We start from the raw sequence: 17,856 nt of genomic DNA, 5'->3' as shown, positions 1-17,856 counted from the left end.
ATACTGGGTGAAAACCACACACCAAGTTTCCTGCTTGTGAAAACAGCTGTGGTTTTCTACAGGCAATGATATTTAAATTGACCTAATGAATTAAATCAGCCCATACAATGATCTGATTGCATTTTACTAATAATAATTTGCTTCTTTGCATTCGGCCTCTGTTTGACTGCTTCCTCCTACTTAGACTACTTAAGTCGAAATGCTTCGCTATTAAATGAAATGTGTGAAGAAGACATTTGAATACTTCCTTCACCTATGAATTGGCCTTAAAAGCATCTTTTTTTTCCCCTTGCTGACAGTGAACACCTACAGTGGCAACGAGCTGGTGTGCTACAACCAGTTTTCAGTGTTTGTGGTCGGAGCCGGAGGCTTCGGAGGGAAGAGAAGCTCAGAGAAAGCCAAAGTATGTTTTATGTGTTACTTCCTGAAATGATGCCAGCATCTTTCCTAAAACTTTATTTCTGATAACTTGTGATGCCTTGGAAATCATTTAAAAACAAAATGCAATGAATTACAGATCATTTAGACTATGTTTAACTGAAAATGGCACAAAGATGATTAGAGTGGAGAAATGTTTGAGTAGAAAAGAATGGTCCTTCATTTGTCTCTTTGTTTCTAGTAAGTCCTGGTTTCTTCATCATAATTTATCCTTTTAGAGTAGGTCAGTATAGAAACTGCATGGATGGGTGTAGGCCTGTCGCGATAAGCAATAAGTCAATTAATTGAACGATAAGAAAATAAGAGCACGATAAGTTTGCCGGCCGCGATAATTTTTATTAGTCCCCCCTTTACCATAAACTGTGTATGACAATAGGTTTCACTATGGCGTATTTCGACTCAACGCTCTGGTTTCTTGCGGAGTGATCTCTCTGGTGTCATACTTGACTGCAGCATGTTGCAGCACGAGCCGGTAAGCCGCATTTGTTTTGCAGGGCTGCCAACACGCAATGGCCGTGAGACTTGCGCATTTAAGTGGCTTCTCACGCTCTCGCGCTAAACCTCCGATTCTCATGCTGAAATATGTAAATAAGTCGAATGGAGAAATAATAGATGCAAGCACCTCCTCTTTTATCATTTCGCTGCTCCCCACATGTAAGCAGAACACACACATCTAGCTTACGACGTCAGTACAAAGCCCCCACTTCCTGGTCTACCGTAATAACCCCTGTAATCCGCAGGCACATTACGCAAATAGAGTCAGCCTATATACTAGTGTTGTGCGATGTGTCTAACTTTGTGTGTGCGATCCAGCAGCTCAGTGCGCGTGAGAGTGAGCGTGAGCGCAGAGGGAGGAGAAGAAGAGCTTATGAGGAACGAGAGTAGCAGAAGAAGAAAAGGTGTGAAGAGAAGAGACGGAGCGGTTAGGCAGAACAGTCAGGAAAAACAATAACGGTGCGTTATAATAAAGCCGTTTCTCAGCACAACCGCTGTTTCCTTTTTTTTATGGTGCTCCACGCCGTGAGCGGCGAGAGAAGAGAGTAATTGGGAGTTAACCCCGAAGCCAACTCCACTTCGGCCCTGGAGAGGACGGATCTCCCCCGTGTCCTCCGACTACTATCGGCGGATAAGAAGCGGGAATGGTTAACACTAGCGTATTTGACAAAATACACATTAAGAGCAATGCCGGCTAATCGAGAGGTTTGGGAGGATTCCCAGTGGGCTGCATTACTTTTGGGCCGGCGTCCCGGCTTATGTGAAAAAGGCGCTTTTATTTATTTAGTTTATTGATCTTTGAAAATGTGTACTTGCATTATTATTATTATATTAGTTGAGAATGGTCTCAAAATGACACATTAGCGCTTTGCGCAATATTATCGTTTATCGCGATAATTTCTGAGAAAATTTATCGTACAGCTAAATTTGTTATCGTGACAGGCCTAGATGGGTGTAATTTCCTGTAATTTGTAGTTTCAGTTATAGAATCCTATTTTAAATATGACATCAGTAATTCATAGTTTTAAAAAATTCGGATATTGATGGCAAAAGACCATTATTTGGAGAAACACAAAATAAAACTTGTGAAATTTTGCTGCCTTCTCAGGACTCAACCTTATCCACTGAGGTGAACTTGGAAAATTTGGCTTGTGATGTGATGAATTAAAACTTCAAATGCATTTCAGAAATCATGCACATTGTTTTTCCTAAGGAAAAGGAATATGGTACAACCTTTTGTTCATCCATCCTTGATGACATGGGCGTCTTGAACATCTGTGAAGGTCTCATTAATGCTGAATGAAATCTGTGGGTGTTTGGAAGGACAAATATTGCTCCCCACATAATGTTTGTCTTAGAGAATATCAGCACATTACAACAAAACTGTAGGAGTTGAGACCTTACACTGGTCTAAACAGCAGTCCATCAACTCAGCTCCTGAATTGTTGGTGTTGGTTAAAAGATTCTTCTCTAATAATCAACTCATATGCAAATCACTGCATTCTGGTTTTCATTTACATTTTACACTGCTTCCAATTTTTATTTATTCATTTATTTAAGAAGCAATATTATAAATGCTGCCTCATAATAAAATTTTTTTTCTTCTTTATTTTTTTCCTCCAGGCTCCACTGCCTCCTCCTAAGCGCGCACCAGATGCTGTAGTGATTGATTCAACCACGAGAGACCAAGTGAGTGTGTCTGTGTGGGTTTTTGTTGCAGAATAAATCAGCTGAATTGATATGTGGATGAAAATAGAACATAATGTTTTTTTTCCCCCCTAAAACAAACAAACAAACAAAAAAAAACATAAAGTTTGAGACAAAATGTTTAGTGCACAGCAGAAGTGTTGAGCGAGGTTTGTCGTGTCGTAGAAAGAAATAGATTGCTGACTTTACGGTGCAGCAGGCAGGAAAACAGAAGAGGGAATATGACGCTAAATACCCAATGCACTGAAAATGACTGCAGCCGTATCACTTCAAAGACATTCTTATTTTAGGTGTCTTTGAGACAATTTAATCTCATTCTGTATCTGTGTTTGAGAAGTTAAGGGGTATTATCCTACTGGAGGTAGAATATGGGTCCACTGTAGTCATAAAGGGATGGACATGGTGGTGGCGTGGACACCATTTTACCACCAGCAGCCTGAACTGTTGCTACAAAGCAGGATGGATCCATGATTTCATGTTCTTTACTTCCAATTCTGACTCTACCGTCTAAATGTTGCAGCTAAAATCAAGACTCATCGCACCAATGTTTCTCCATCTACTATTGTCCAGTTTTGTTGAGTGTGTGTGAACTGCAGCCCCAGCTTCCTGTTCTTAGCTGACATGAGTGGTAGTCCACTCTGCTTCAAGGTTTGACATGTTGTGGGTTCAGAGATGGTATTCTGCATACCTTGGTTGGAACATGTGGCTTTTTGAGTTCCTGTTGCCTGTCCCTCCTCTCCAACCAGTCTGCCCTTTCTCCTCTGACTTCTGACATCCACATTATTAGATTAGCTTTTTGTTACTAAGTGATTGAACAAATAAACCTAATGAAGTGGCTGGTGAGTGTGGGTCTAAACATGTCTGCTTCCCGTCTGGTTACAGGCAGCCTTGTACCGTCTGAGTGGAGACTGGAACCCACTTCACATCGACCCCAGCTTTGCTGCCATGGGAGGTGAGCGTCTGTCCATCTATTTTGGGTTTACAGTATTTCAAATGGTCATATTTTTTTGTTTTGGTCAACACTAAATCTTTCCCAGGAACTTCTTGACAAATGAAGTGTTTTGATTTCTATACATGAACACTGCACTTAAAAATGCTATTTGGCCAGGCTTCAAGACTCCCATCCTGCATGGTTTGTGCTCATTTGGCTTTGCTGGGCGACACGTCCTCAAGCAGTTTGCGGACAACGATCCCTCCAGATTCAAGGCTATCAAGGTGAGCGTTGCCTGTCTCACATTTTGAGTCACTGGGCCTTACACAAGAAGCACAGGAGAGAATTCAGTTTTCTAGTTCTGAAAAAGCTATCCAGATCCGTCGCTTGCAGCATGCACAGATGGTCAGACTTTGACATGAAAAATGAATTTACCGTGATTGTGTTGCCTTAATCTGAAATAAGGTGTGTGCAGAATTAACCCAAAATAAAGAAAATAAAGGTTTTGCATGGCAGCATTACCACCTCATGGCTGACCAGGTTATCGTCATTTGTACACTGCAGTGAAATATATTTTAATCGATCACCTGACTTAAAAATAATCAGACTAATATCTTGTTGGACCACATTTTGCTTAGTTTACACCACATATTCATCAACGTGACGTTTTTATTCCAATAAATAAATAGCTGTGATGACGGGAGAGTCTGCCTACAGTGTAAATTCTTCATCACAGTCCCAAAGATTTTCAATGGGGCCTTTTGATCTTTAAAATGTCTCATGCTCTCTGAATCACTCTTTCACAACTTCAGAAGCTGCCCACTGCATCAGAGTTAAATAACTAGCTGCCAGACATATTCATCTCTGCAGTACTTTTCCATTGTGCTTAGTTTCTAATGTCTCTCTTTTCTTCTTTTCTTTTCGGCCCAGCATTGTATCTAATATTGTAGTTTTTTTTTGCTTGACTGTTTTTGCCCTCTTTTGCCACATTTCAGTCATGAACTGATTTACAACAGCAAACATTTATTTATTGATTTTGATCTGTCTTCAGTTTATACTGCTTTTGTCAGACTGCTGTAATGAGTAATCATTAACTTTTTTTTTTTATCTACCTCTTATATATTATGTTTTCATCCACATTGTGAATTAAACTTAACAGCAAATTTAGTGGGGCATTTAGACTAAAATGTCAGTTTAATTTAATATTTTAGAAAAAAACATCCATCTATGGACTGGTGGCATTCATTAAGTGGAAAAAAAAATATTTACAGCGAATGTGTTTTTGTAGAAATTGAAAAAGCTCCTACAGTAATTTAAGTTAGTCGGGTTTAGAATAATAAAATTCATGAATAACAAAGAAATCTGTATCTGATGAAATCGCAGATCCACAGATTTTTAACCTCTTTGCTTTTCTTTTTTAGGTTCGCTTTGCAAAGCCGGTGATTCCAGGTCAGTCCCTGCAGACGGAGATGTGGAAGGAGGGCAACAGAATCCACATGCAGTGCAAAGTGAGTGTTATTTATGCAGTTAACAGACTGAATAGATAAATTAAACTGACCGATTTTTATTAGAACTAATTTCTGATGTTATTGCAAAGTTCTTTACATTTTTGTTCTGATCAGCTCTCGCCTTTGTCACACAGGTGAAAGAGACTGGTGCTGTTGTGCTGGCTGGGGCCTACGTGGATTTACATGGCCCAACAAACGCTTCCCCAGAAAATCCCATTCAGGTAACTCAGTCTGAAGATGCTCCTTTCTGTCAAAAATCCTGCAGCATTTTCTTTTTTCAGATACTGTCATGGCAGTCTGAATCTGCTTTTCATTTGCTTTTGCTGAACAGGACTATGGTGTCTAAAAGGTGGGGGGTCACATATCGCATTCAAAGCTCACTACATCATTTATTAACAAGCTGGTAAAGCTGGCTCATGTCATTAAATGGCAGCAGGGCATCTTTTGAACAAGTCCTTTCTTTTTTTTAAAACCACTGCTGCTCAGCAGTCTCTGGTCTTTATTTTATTTTGCATTTCATGATGTACCAAATGTTTTTAACTGGTGAAAAATCCAGACAGTTGCTCAAAAATACAAGGCCTTGTCTGAAAAAAGATGTCACCTGGATGGGACAAATGTTTCTCTAAAACATGCATATACCTTTTAAGCATTGATGGTGCCTTTCCAGATGTGCAAGTTGCCATTTCCATAGGCACTAATGCACCCCCTATACCATCAGAGATGCAGGCTTTTGAACCTAGCAAGGTTTGATTGCTGGCAAGCCAGATGGTCCTTCTTCTCTGCAATCTGTGTCCAGAGATAATGATTTCTAGAAGTCTTCCTGGAACTATGCAGTGATTTCCATGAAACACATGTTTGTTTTAATCCAGTGCTGCTTAAGGCCCGAGTATCACAGGCATCTTATACTGATTTTCAGCTACGTCCCATGCGCACAGTGATTTCTTCTGATTCTCATCACATTGATGATATTGTGATCTGTAAGAGGATGGAATATGTGAAGACTTCATCATTTAATGTTGAAGAGAATTAGTCAGAAATTGCTCTTGATTTAGCAGTTTCTCGCAGATTGCTCATCTTTAGTTCAGGCCTCTCTCCCTCTCTATGGTGTTCTATATAGATGAGCACAAAAATAACACCAACATAAACTACCACTGGACACTAACATAACATAAACAACGTAAACTTAAATGTTTTGCATCAGGGCTGCTGGGAAATGTTGCCACTGTCTAAATTTGTTTCATATCATACTGTAACCTCCTAACAGGCTTCTGTCAGGTTGGCAATGACAAGTTGTTGAATGCTTCTGGTTGTACATGCATTATTTGCCTGAGTGTCCTGACAGCGTGTCGTAGGAATCATGTTCTGCCACAGATGTATGTGATGTTATCTAAAGCCAGTGATCCGAGCTGGCAGTTTTTGTGGAAGTGCGACAGAGAAGCAGCCATAGAAAAAAAACGGTCTTGTTAAAAATAAGAGGAAATTCTGATCTGTCATTTACAAATTGTTTAATTTTAAAATTGCAAGGTGCAGTAAGCCATTCAGTGATGGACCGTTTATGCCAATTGTTTTTCCTGTGGAACCCACCACTCCATTCTTCTTCACTAAATTGGCACCCTTGATTTGGACTAAACAATCGTGTACTTTTACCCAATCATCTGTTGAAACGAGTGTTTCTGTCATTTTTGCCTCTGCAGGGAGGAGATCTTCAGAGCGAGCTGGTGTTTGCAGAAATCGGGCGTCGTATTAAAGATTTGGGCTCAGAGTTGGTCAAGAAGGTGAATGCTGTGTTTGGCTGGGAGATCACAAAGGATGGCAAGAAAGCTGCAGAGTGGAGTGAGTGCACTCAATGCTCTGCAAACACCTCTAACCCACCTGCACCATGACATCAGTTCTGGTCATTCTTCTCCCACAAAAGGAAATTATTTTTGCAGCAAAACGGCATTAAAAGCATAGAAAAAGAGCATAATAGAGAAGATGATTTTAGGCAGTAATGTGCTGGCAAGACACCTATGACAGGTTCATGTGATGAAAGAATGATAAACTGCTGCACTAAGAACACAGATGAGAGAAAGATCAAGCTGTCCAGAGAGCTTAGAGGCAGGAAATTAATATACAAGAAAATGTCAGTTAAGCAAATACCAAGCACTGACAGAGGGCCAGAACTGATGCTGATGTTCTTAAAATTCATTATACAATATTTTAAAACTTAATACAGCACTAAACTGCTTCTTTCCACATGAACATATAGTTCTGTGTTGCCTCTCTCCCTCCTATGCATCTTATTTCCTGCTCTTAAGCTCTTTGTTGTCCTGACATGGTTCAGCCATGCATACACAATCGAAGGCACATGTGCATCTGTTTCAGGGAAGCTAACACATAGCTTTTCTTGTACTGAATAAAGCTTTTATAAAAAAAACAAAAAACAGAGACCCCCATTAAAGAAAGTGACTGTATTTGCCTTTAACATGGAGCAGTTTATATGCTTTTTTGAAGGCTGCATCTTAGGTTTGGTTTTCTGTTTGGTTGCATGTGTTAGTCTGAATAGTTGGTTTTAGTGCTCTAAATGCAAGTAGTCAATAAACTTGTGTACCAGCCCTTAAAAAGACTTTTAGACATTGTCATTTCCTAGAAAAACTAAAAAAAAATTCAAATTTTAGCACGATTGATGCAGAATTGTTGGCTGTGCCTGCTCAGGCTACGGGAAGCTGACAATTTATTTTAATTTTTTTATGGAAACTTAAATACTATTATCATTCTGAGATTTTTCATGGGAATTTTAAGTGATTATTCCACGGGTCACACTTCATTTGTAAGTAGGTTGTCTGCTCTTGTGTTTTCATGCTTTTCAGTGTCTTCAGCACCTAATTCAGTCTTGCAGAACTATTTAAAACAAAGGCTAAACTATCAGAATGAGCTGCACAGTTAAGCTTGTTTCACCAAGTTGGCTTTTTAAAACCAAGATAAGATTTTAGTCAACATGTGGATAAAGTTGAAGAACAGAAAAAGTTAACTGGGGGGTGGGGGGGGTTGAAGCTTTATGTGTTTCATGATGAATTCCTTCTTTTTTTCTCGTCTTCCTGCAGCCATTGATCTAAAGAATGGCAGTGGCTCCTTGCACAAAGGGCCATACAGCGGGAAGGTGGACGTGACCTTCACTGTGTCAGATGAGGATTTCATGGAGGTGGTGATGGGGAAACTCGTGCCTCAGAAGGTAACACAGAAGAAATCGTTTATATGCTTTGCATTGCTCTTCAAAGCACTTTGACTTGTGCGGGGGAACCATTTAACTGAAGTTTAGGAAAAAGTATTTTCATAATTAAATCACTTCCTGTACATTTTGGTTACAGTACAAATGCCCTTCAATCTGTAATGACATCTTCTTGTCATGTCCAATTTTTAAAGAAAGGAAAAAAAGAAGCAGCAACAATGATCTTGGAGTTAGATCAGAAAACACTGTGTGGGTAATCAATCCACACTACTTGTTATGTCTGTTGCATCCCATCTGTCAGCGGGAGTGGCCGTCACTGTACAGAATTTATATGCTTCCTGGAGTGCTTCTTATTGATCTGAGGATGGTGTTTGTGTGTGTGTGTGTGTGCTTTTCACAAAGAGAGTCAGCAGACTGGGTGCTGAAGCACCCTCAGGCTGGGTCTTTTCCAGCCTCTACGATGATGAAAGAAGCAGCGGGGGGAAGATTAGTTGGCGGAGTTGAAAGGGATGCCGCCAACTGTCATCTGGGGTCATCATAACCCCCGTCATGTAATTGATTTTTCAGCAGAGGAAAGCGGCGCACATCATCAGCGGTTTGAATCACCCGGTAAAGGGACTTCTCTGCTGCACGCTCAGCCCGGACCTCATGAATATTCTTCTGCCGTGCTGCTGATAAAACACCAGTGGTCACATATTTAGCTTTTGCCCGGAGAACAAGCCTTTATGTTTTGTGTGAAATGATCTCTGCACTCGTGTACGAGTTACGTCAACAAAACAACTTGTGCATCATTTGGGGCCAAGAAAAAAAAAAAAAAAATTAACTGAAGTCTTTGTTGTTTTGTAGGCGTTCTTTGCTGGAAAGCTGAAGGTTAAAGGAAACATCATGCTGAGTCAGAAGCTGGAGGTCATCTTGAAGGATTACGCCAAGTTGTGAGCTCCTCCACCAGCCAATCAGATGTCTCCAGGAGCACCAACTCTCTCCAGTTCCTGATTCCTGTTCGCACTTTGTGTGCTTTGCCTTTCAAGAGAAATTTCTAAAAATCAGAGAAAGCAATAATTCACAATGAATTCAGTAGCATTAAGTTTTTGTTAAGTGTCTCAAACACAGATTAAATAAATTCCTTTGTTATATCATATAAATTTAAAAATTTTGGGCCAAATTTGCAGCTGTTGGCATCTGGAGAAACATTAACACTGTGCAGCTTGTATATCTATGACAAACATTTCCTTCATTCACAAAATTAATTTTTAATAATTTCTACTTGTCTGCTACAGTTAAACCAGATTATATGACATCTAAACTCTAAACCAGTTTTTCATCTCCGCCTTACAGAAGCCATGACTGTGTGGTTTGTTATATAGCTTTGCTGACTGTTTAAATGTGAGACAGTTTTATGGATCTGATCAATGCAGAGATTGTGTAAGATATAAAAATACAGATTTTACTAAATACTGTAATACATAGTTGTAATGAATGTAATGTTTATTCTAATAAAAATAACAATAATTATACAGAATATAAAGTTTTTCTACTTTAACCCATTCAGACCTGATGTAGACTGCAGAGATGTTTTTGTTGCTTCACATCACTGTAAATTTGACAATATTTTAATTAGTTTTAATTACTTAGTTTTTTGTTAATTTTAAAATAACTTGCTGAACTTCCCCATCATTTTGGTTTGTTCTTATTTGCCATAACAGGCTGCAAAAAAATCTAAAATCCCATTAAATACTAGATGTGCCTTTACTTACTAAAGACCAGGTAAAGCCTTAAGACCCAAAACAGCTAAAAGACAACAGATATTTGTATGAGAATATCACCGACTTGTAGACACAGGACAGAGATTAGTGTTGGCAGCGGCCCATTAAATGTTTGGTCACTGGTCGCATGCAGGGAAATGTGGAGCGTAAATGAAGCAGAATGCGTTAATTGAAACACATTTTTAACATGTCAGCGGTTTAGCTTTTCATTTAATTATCACAGTGACAAACATGAAGCCTTGTCCTGGATTTCCACTCATGTCAGTTTTCATGGGTGGGGTCTTGTTTGTTCTCCAGTAGGGGAACATGGGAGATGTGGTTCCCAGTCCGGCTGCTACCTTCATACAAGTACCATCAAAAGCTAGAAGTAATGTGCAAAGAAGTGCAGGAATGTCACAACAGAGGAAGATAGTATGTGCCTAATTGAGGATTTTAAAGATAAATTTCTACTAGATGCAGCTTGTAACATCCATGTTGGAGCAGTTCAGACTCAAGTACAAATCTGAAGTATTTGCACTTAAGTGTAGGTACTTCTGGTAGAGTACAAAGACAATGTGAGACATTGGTTGTAGTTGTAAAGGTGTAGGTGTCAGTGCAAGTCGTGTACACAAAACATAACTAATGAGACGTATCGGTATCTATAACTGTTGGTGAGATTTACATATATGTACCACATGAACCTCAAAGATGGGGAACAATGTGTGTTTAATGATTTTGTGGCGTATGTAGATGTTTGTGCTTTTCCTTCCAATTTGAATAGTTTGAAATATAAATTTGTTAATCTGATCTGGTTAAAATGACTGAAAACACCTACTCGTTTTCCACAATTCTTTTATTACATCAGTACATTTTCTGTAAATATTTAAACAATTTACATTAGAAAATTATAATTATCTGATTAAATTCACATTTGCAAGGTTGAAGAAGGGAAAAAAGCTTTACTTTATTTCTATCTTTTTTAAATAAAGCCAACAAGTTATTTTATTTTATTGTCCAGTGCAACATCTACAACCTGACACACCAATGCTGTGGAGCTGTTTGTGATGCAGGTCTTTAAAGAAATAAGCAGTAAGTGATTAAAAAAAAAAAGAAAGTTTTATTTTTGAGTCTGTGTACATAACATTTGGCTTTGATAAAAACTGATTTTACTCCAGTTGCTGCAGAATTACTCTCTTCCAACCACTTTGATTTTTAAGGTAAAGGAAGGGGAAAAAGTTTTTACTCCTAAATATGAACATATATCATAAATATAGAATAATCTGTCTATACAGGATAATAATCTTTGTAAAGTGGCTTTTATCATAACCCACCATTCGACTATAACTAGTTGTTGGGATTAAACATGAATCATAAGAAGCTTAGTTTATGGATTTATGTATATGCATAACTGCATTAAAACTGCTTTATCTCAGCCATCTGCCCTGAAGTTAAAGCTAATGTCTATTATTTCCCTACAGTAGCACAAGCTTCTACTGATAGTAAACTTAGAGGATTACTCTGTATCGGACACTTTGCATGAGCCCCTTCCTTATTCAAGTGGAAGAAGCATCATATCGTACATCAGCTTATATTAGATTGTGCTGAAAGCAATGTGCTGCTTTGGATGATAGAAGAAGCTGCATGATAAAAAAGGTGATTATTAGAACGGTGACAAAGTCTTTAACAGCAAACTAGATAAAGCAAATCTGCTAATTAAATTAGCTACAAGGCAAACAATATTGCTTCCAAGGCAACTGTCTATCATGATCCATGTGGAAAAGCAAAGCTTGGAGTCTATGGAAGGGACAGACCTTGTTGCTGGAATAAAAAATAATTTCCATTCAAATGCATTTAATGTCCCACCTAGACCCCCATCTATTGTCAACAGCTAATTCTCTTGCTACATGTTCATCTTAATATTTCAAAAAATCTAAAACACGTCCAGAAAAGGTATTTGTGGAGGGCCTTGCTTAAAGCTACTTTGTGCCACTGAATATCAACAATAATCAATATTAGCCAACAGTACCAGTACTGTACCAGGTTGGCACAAGTAGTTTAAGGACACTTAATAACAATAATAATAATACAACTGGTTAAATCTATGCTGGGATACATGAACATCACACTTATTATCTTATAACCAAACACTGATGTCTGTACTGTCGTCCTGCTTATATGTAGGCATATCACACTACAGTTTAGCTTAATTTAGCTTATGTGCAAATACAGAAAGAGCAGTTGCGTTGGAGCACACTTTAAACTCAAAGTCACTAATTTTTACTACCTTAGTTAAGGAATAGGTTCCTATTTGGGGATATATTTGCTTTCTGGCAGAGAAAGCTCAGGAGATGGATATAACTCTTGACAGCAGTAGTTTGAACTTAGCTTTGAAGAGAAACAAGAAAGCAGCTAGCCTGACTTGCTCATGGTCCACCTGGCATCATCTGTTGGACTCAGAGATGTTCAACTTAAGGTTATCCATGACTACTTAGCTATTACACGTTAATATCACCGGTATTATTCTTCAGGCCGACTGAGTTTGTTTCTGCCGGACAGAGCCAGGCTGGCCGTTTTCCAATCCTTCAGCTTAACTAATTAGCTGCTAGCCTCATATTCAGACAAACATGGGAGCTCCACCGGAAAGCAGATGCACACATTTCCTGAAATGCTTAACTACTGCTTTTAATATAAGAGATATGTTTATTTCCACTTTTATAAAAAAAAAAAAAGAAAAAGATTTTCTGTGTTCAGCTGGAGAGGAGGTCCAGCAAAGCTTCTAAAATGAAAGTGCGACACAATGACGGGGACATGACGTTGACAATTGCTCGTTTCTAATGTGTGTTTTGATCGAGACGAACATCTGGTCTTCTGTTGTCCAACCCAGAAGGTGTCATCTCTGTTTCTATGGAGCAGCAGAGTGCGCTGGGAATCCGTGTCACCGGATGTGCTTCGTTTAATGTCCACCAGCCTCACTGCAATGTCCTGAAAGGACTCGACGGTGTTTACCAGTGTTGTGGGGATTTTAAACCCCAGAAAGGAATCACTATTGTCCCCGTATGACACACTGCAAACAAAGTCAACACTCCATCAGCGACTCCAGATGAAGTCATTTACTAACTTAACTAAAAGACAAGCTGATATTGTATGGGAACAATGCTACAGCTTTAGATTTCAGTCCAATTTCACTCCTTCTACAGCTTTAATCTCTGTGCAAAAAAAGGCTCTTCATGTGCTGTCCAGTAGACACTGAGATGGCAGGCTGAAGCAGATCATTTCCAGCTGGGTTCTTGTGTTTGTTCAGTTTATTCCGATTGCTCTCAGTTACTACCCTGTGCTCACTTTAGCTACTGTGCTTGGTCGCCTTTAAAGCCAAATGTGAGTTCACATAATTCGTGAAAAGAAACAAAAAATCACAGCAGATCATTTCATGTTCGGTCACGTTCAGCGCCCCATTGATCGGACGACAAGCTTCTGCTTTGTCAAAGTCAGCGAATCACACAAGGATTTAGCTTGTTTCGTCATTAAAGATGTTCTTCAAAGCTCACATCATTGCTCTGTCATGTCATCATTCCCCCAAAATGAAGCCATTGCAGCCATTCTTCTAATTAGGTGTGACAACATTTTCCACAAAAGCGCTGGGAACTTTGGCTTCATCACTATGAAAAGAAGCATTTCACATTCCTCAGCTGAAGAGCTTTGATGCCATATTTTCCCCATCTATATGAAGAATTTGACATCGCTCCTGAGGTTGCCGTGGTTGTTCATAACACTGAACCGGTTGGGAAGGATCCTCATCTTCATGGTACCATCTGCGCCGCAAGAAAAGATGTGGTTGGCTGGTCCCACCTCGATCTGCATCACGCCCGTCCCGAGGTTCCTGAACAGCGACTGGCGAGCGTGTTCGTTAGGGAAGGTGTAGAGGAGACTCTGTGTGGTCAGGCTCCACACCTGGGGAGGCAAGGAAGATCAGAAAACAGTTTATGAAGGGAGGAATTCCACACATACATCTTCTTTAGAAGTGCAGCACTTTAAAGGCTCATTCAACTCTTCTTAATCTTTTTTTTTCCCCCAAATGTGGTAAAACTGCCATAAAAATTCCTCAAAGTACCACAACCTTGATATGACCTCTTAGAGCTGCAAGCATAGCGGTAGCCCATCTTAAAACTACATATTTATTACTAATTTCTGAGGATTTACACCAATATACATTGAAAGAGATCAATTCAGCCATGTGGCACAGACAGTCAGGATGATATGATGTAATAGATAAAAACAGAATGGCACCATCCTTTAAGTTGTTTTGCCTCAAATCAGCAAATAGAAGAACTACACAATGAATATCTACTCTGAACAATCCCGTGTGAGAGCTTTATCATGTATAAGGTATTTAATGGACTACAGTGTATATTAGCTAATCTTCCAAGTCTTGGACTCTCATCAAAAAACTTTTAAAACTTTGGAATCAACAGCATAATCATCTCCAAGTTCGTAGACATATGAATATGATGAATACATCAAACAGAGCTTTGGAGGCTTTTTCTGAGCAATCATTTAACACAAGCGTCATTTGAATTTCAAGCAGATGGGCACTGCACCATTTCTTCTACAATGTAATGACACAAAGGCTTCAGCCATGGAGTGACAGCTGTGTGATCTGCACCACTGTATTCAGCTGAAAAAAGATTAAAGACCTGCCATCCCAGGAAATATATTCGCCATGGACGTCTCCTGTCTGTTCAATCAAACCATTTCCTTCTTTTTTTTTTTTTTTTTTTTTTAAACTTCACCTCAACAAATTAGTTCCCATCAGTCACTGCTGTCCTGAGCAGGTGGTTAATCATCAAGGAACATTGATTTCTATTGACTTTGATGGGGCTCACTGCCCCTTTGTATAAACACAACAGTCATCTGATTGCTGATGTGGAGGAGAGCCAGAGATGTTCACACCTGGGTGCCAAACACCTGGAGGACTGTTTTGTCAGGGATGAGTTTACTTTGTGCAGAAGGAATGATTGAATGTGTTTTATTTATCCAGACTTGAAATTCTTTTAGAATTACTATTCCCAGTGTTGCACTGACTTTGTAAAAGAAATTCAAGCACCTTTTTATACTTAATGATCAAGCTCTTCACTTTAAACCGAGTCTGAAAGCATTAATAAATAAGGAAAAATATTTAAATATTAAACGATTAACTATCTTGTCTCCTTCTCTAGAATAGCCTTCTCAGAGGGTCAAACATTTATTTTACTGAAATTATTTCATCCCTTTATGAAAGGGAAGAAATTCAAAATACCTTAATGTTTCCCTCAGCTGAACCACTGATGAAGCAGTCCTCAGTTGGATCAACAGCCAGAGCTTTGACCGGGGAGTCGTGGGCCTGGAAGCTCTGCCGCTGGTGCCTGTGTGGAAGCTCCAAGACACTGATCCAGCCTTTCCTTCCGCCTGTGATAAGCAGCTGCTGTCTGGAGGCCATCGAGAGCACGGTGGCACCAGACTCATGGCAGCAGAAAGCTACCGAGGATGTCGTGGTTAGTGGAGGATGAAAGAGTAAAAGCAAAGAAAAAGGGTAGCATTACACAATGATTTTGGTTTAAAGTAAGAGAAACAGCAGAAAATGTCACTGTTTTGACTTTATTTTCTTATATAAGAATTAAATAAATTTATAAGGTTGACAACACCACTGACAGCAGAGGCAGAAAGAAAAAACTAAACCGATGTTTAAACTCTACCAGTCGAAAAAATAAACTCTTTAGCTTTTATTACAGCACACATTCACTGTGGTATCATTTCAATAAGCTGCAGTGTCACATTTATTTCCATCCAGTGTTGCATTTGCCACGATCTTCGTGATGATGGGAGAGGGAAACTGCTCCAGCACATCCCAAGGATTATAAACTGGGATAAGGTCTAGAATCTGTGGTGGCCAATCCATGTGTGAGAATGATATCTGATAAGCATCGGATGTCCTCACAATTTGAGAATAGTGAATATGGCCATCAGGGAAGAAAAAAATCCACTGATGGAATAACCTGCTCATTCAGTATATTCAGGTCGTCAGCTGACTCATTCTTTGGGCTCATAATGTTAATCTAGACCTGACCAACTGCAGCAACCCCAGATCATCACACTGCCACCACAGACTTGTACAGTAGACACCAGGCATGATAGCTGCTTCACTTCATCTGCCTCTCTTCTTACCCTGATGCTCCCATCTGTCTGGAACAGGGTAAATGTGGTCTCATCAGACCACATGACCTTCTTCCATTGCTCCGGAGTCCAATCTTTATGCTCCCTAGCAAACTGAAGCCTTTTTTTTCCTGATTAGCCTCTCTGATAAGTGGTTTTATGAGGGCTACACAGCTCTTTATTTTAGTCCCAATCCTTTGAGTTTGCATTGTGTCTGTAGAAATGCTTTTTACTTTCATTACTAAACATACCTGGGACTTCTATGGTTGTTTTTATGATTTGATTTTACTGTGATCGCGATCACGTTCATCATTTTTCCCAACCACATTTCTTTCAGAAAGACAATGGTTCCCCACTGTCCTTCCACTTTTAAATAATAACAGCTCTTAAAACAGTTTTCTTTGCTTGATGCATGCCAGTGATTTGATTCTTCTGAAACGGATTAACATCTTTTCCATGACCACAGGATGTGTCTTCCAAAATGGTTGTTTAAGAAATGAGAAGTATCAATTAGGATTAAATAACTTGCTGCCAGCTGACATATCCTCCAATAGGAGGCCCGTACCTATTTGCTTAGTTAAAACCAGGTGGTGACATTTTTTTGGACAGCTTGTGTATTTTAAGGTCTTCTCAAAATGTATGCTTCAGTTCCATATAAAGATTTATTTGATTAAAGCTGTAAAAACTTCAAGCTGTAAATCAGCAGATCCCTTCATAGGGCTGTTTACTGTGCTGCATCTTACCATGAACGAGGCTGTTAGCCGGAGTCACAAGAGTGTCCCAGAGACACACGTTCCTGTAGCATGAAGAAAATAATGCTAATTATTTTACACTTCTGCATCATCTTAGCTACATTTTAATAAATCTGAATGGAAAAATATTCAGCATTTAATAAAGTTTGTGCGCAGAAGGGACAAACTGTGAAAACAACTTGGGAAGAAAATCTTCTCTCAAATATCTTTACCTGTTATCTGTTGAAAGGCCCGCAGTGGCAATAAGGGAGGAAGAGCCCACAAAGACAAAGTCATGAGCTGTCTTGTTGTGGCACTGCAAAGTCTGGAAGAGAAAAATGCAGAAGAAAAAATAAAAAAAAAAGTGGAGGATGAAAATAAGAAAACAAGGCAACTTTAAGAGAATAAAGAGACTAAATGTTTACCAGGTACGGCTTGGGTGTATTCCCACTTGTGCTGGTCTGCCAGAGACTCAAACTCCCATCAGCATCTACAATACCAAACTACAAAAATATACAAAAAGGAGATGTAAGGATTTGCTGTGATTAAGAATTACCCTTTATTTTACAACTGAGAGACAAAAGCTGATGGTTGGGAGCTCAGCCGAGCACTAGAGATCATTCCTCCCTTCACGTGCACTGGAGTGTGCTAAAGTTATCTTCCAAAACAAGCTAGTGGCTCAATGAAGTCCAAGCATCACTTATATAACTAAAAATGAAGAGTTCTGTTTTTATTCTCTTAATAAGCATATTTCATTCTGTGGGCCAGAAAAAGCAGATAAGACCGTACTGGCAAAGGAGAGGCACCATCTGAGAAAATTATTAGCTTGCAGCAAGTGCCCGACTTCAAAATGCTGGCTTCACTCAGCTGAGTAACAATGTGTGCTGAAGTCAAACTCCCCACTGTGGTG

General features: G+C 39.3%; 2 protein-coding genes across 4 annotated transcripts in view; one reads left to right on the top strand and one right to left on the bottom strand.

Moving 5' to 3' along the window:
• Nucleotides 1–9,954, top strand: part of hsd17b4 (hydroxysteroid (17-beta) dehydrogenase 4) — a 32,946-nt gene extending 22,992 nt beyond the window's left edge. The window contains exons 17-25 of the mRNA XM_041999664.1: nucleotides 300–403; nucleotides 2,557–2,622; nucleotides 3,523–3,592; nucleotides 3,749–3,855; nucleotides 4,993–5,079; nucleotides 5,214–5,300; nucleotides 6,774–6,912; nucleotides 8,163–8,290; nucleotides 9,134–9,954. Coding sequence (XP_041855598.1) covers nucleotides 300–403; nucleotides 2,557–2,622; nucleotides 3,523–3,592; nucleotides 3,749–3,855; nucleotides 4,993–5,079; nucleotides 5,214–5,300; nucleotides 6,774–6,912; nucleotides 8,163–8,290; nucleotides 9,134–9,223 — 878 coding nt within the window. The 3' untranslated portion in view covers nucleotides 9,224–9,954. The remainder of the gene's footprint in view (nucleotides 1–299; nucleotides 404–2,556; nucleotides 2,623–3,522; nucleotides 3,593–3,748; nucleotides 3,856–4,992; nucleotides 5,080–5,213; nucleotides 5,301–6,773; nucleotides 6,913–8,162; nucleotides 8,291–9,133) is intronic.
• A 910-nt stretch (nucleotides 9,955–10,864) lies between these two features.
• Nucleotides 10,865–17,856, bottom strand: part of LOC121649103 (dmX-like protein 1) — a 56,712-nt gene continuing 49,720 nt past the window's right edge. For all 3 annotated transcript variants that reach the window (XM_041999661.1, XM_041999663.1, XM_041999662.1), the window contains 5 exons: nucleotides 17,372–17,449; nucleotides 17,180–17,271; nucleotides 16,959–17,011; nucleotides 15,323–15,540; nucleotides 10,865–13,977 (listed from right to left, as the gene is read on the bottom strand). In XM_041999661.1, coding sequence (XP_041855595.1) covers nucleotides 13,747–13,977; nucleotides 15,323–15,540; nucleotides 16,959–17,011; nucleotides 17,180–17,271; nucleotides 17,372–17,449 — 672 coding nt within the window. In that variant the 3' untranslated portion in view covers nucleotides 10,865–13,746. The remainder of the gene's footprint in view (nucleotides 13,978–15,322; nucleotides 15,541–16,958; nucleotides 17,012–17,179; nucleotides 17,272–17,371; nucleotides 17,450–17,856) is intronic.

The sequence above is a fragment of the Melanotaenia boesemani genome, chromosome 11 (genome assembly GCF_017639745.1).
Source record: "Melanotaenia boesemani isolate fMelBoe1 chromosome 11, fMelBoe1.pri, whole genome shotgun sequence".
In the NCBI taxonomy this organism is placed as follows: Eukaryota; Metazoa; Chordata; class Actinopteri; order Atheriniformes; family Melanotaeniidae; genus Melanotaenia; species Melanotaenia boesemani.
This window is presented reverse-complemented; position numbering and strand designations above follow the sequence as displayed.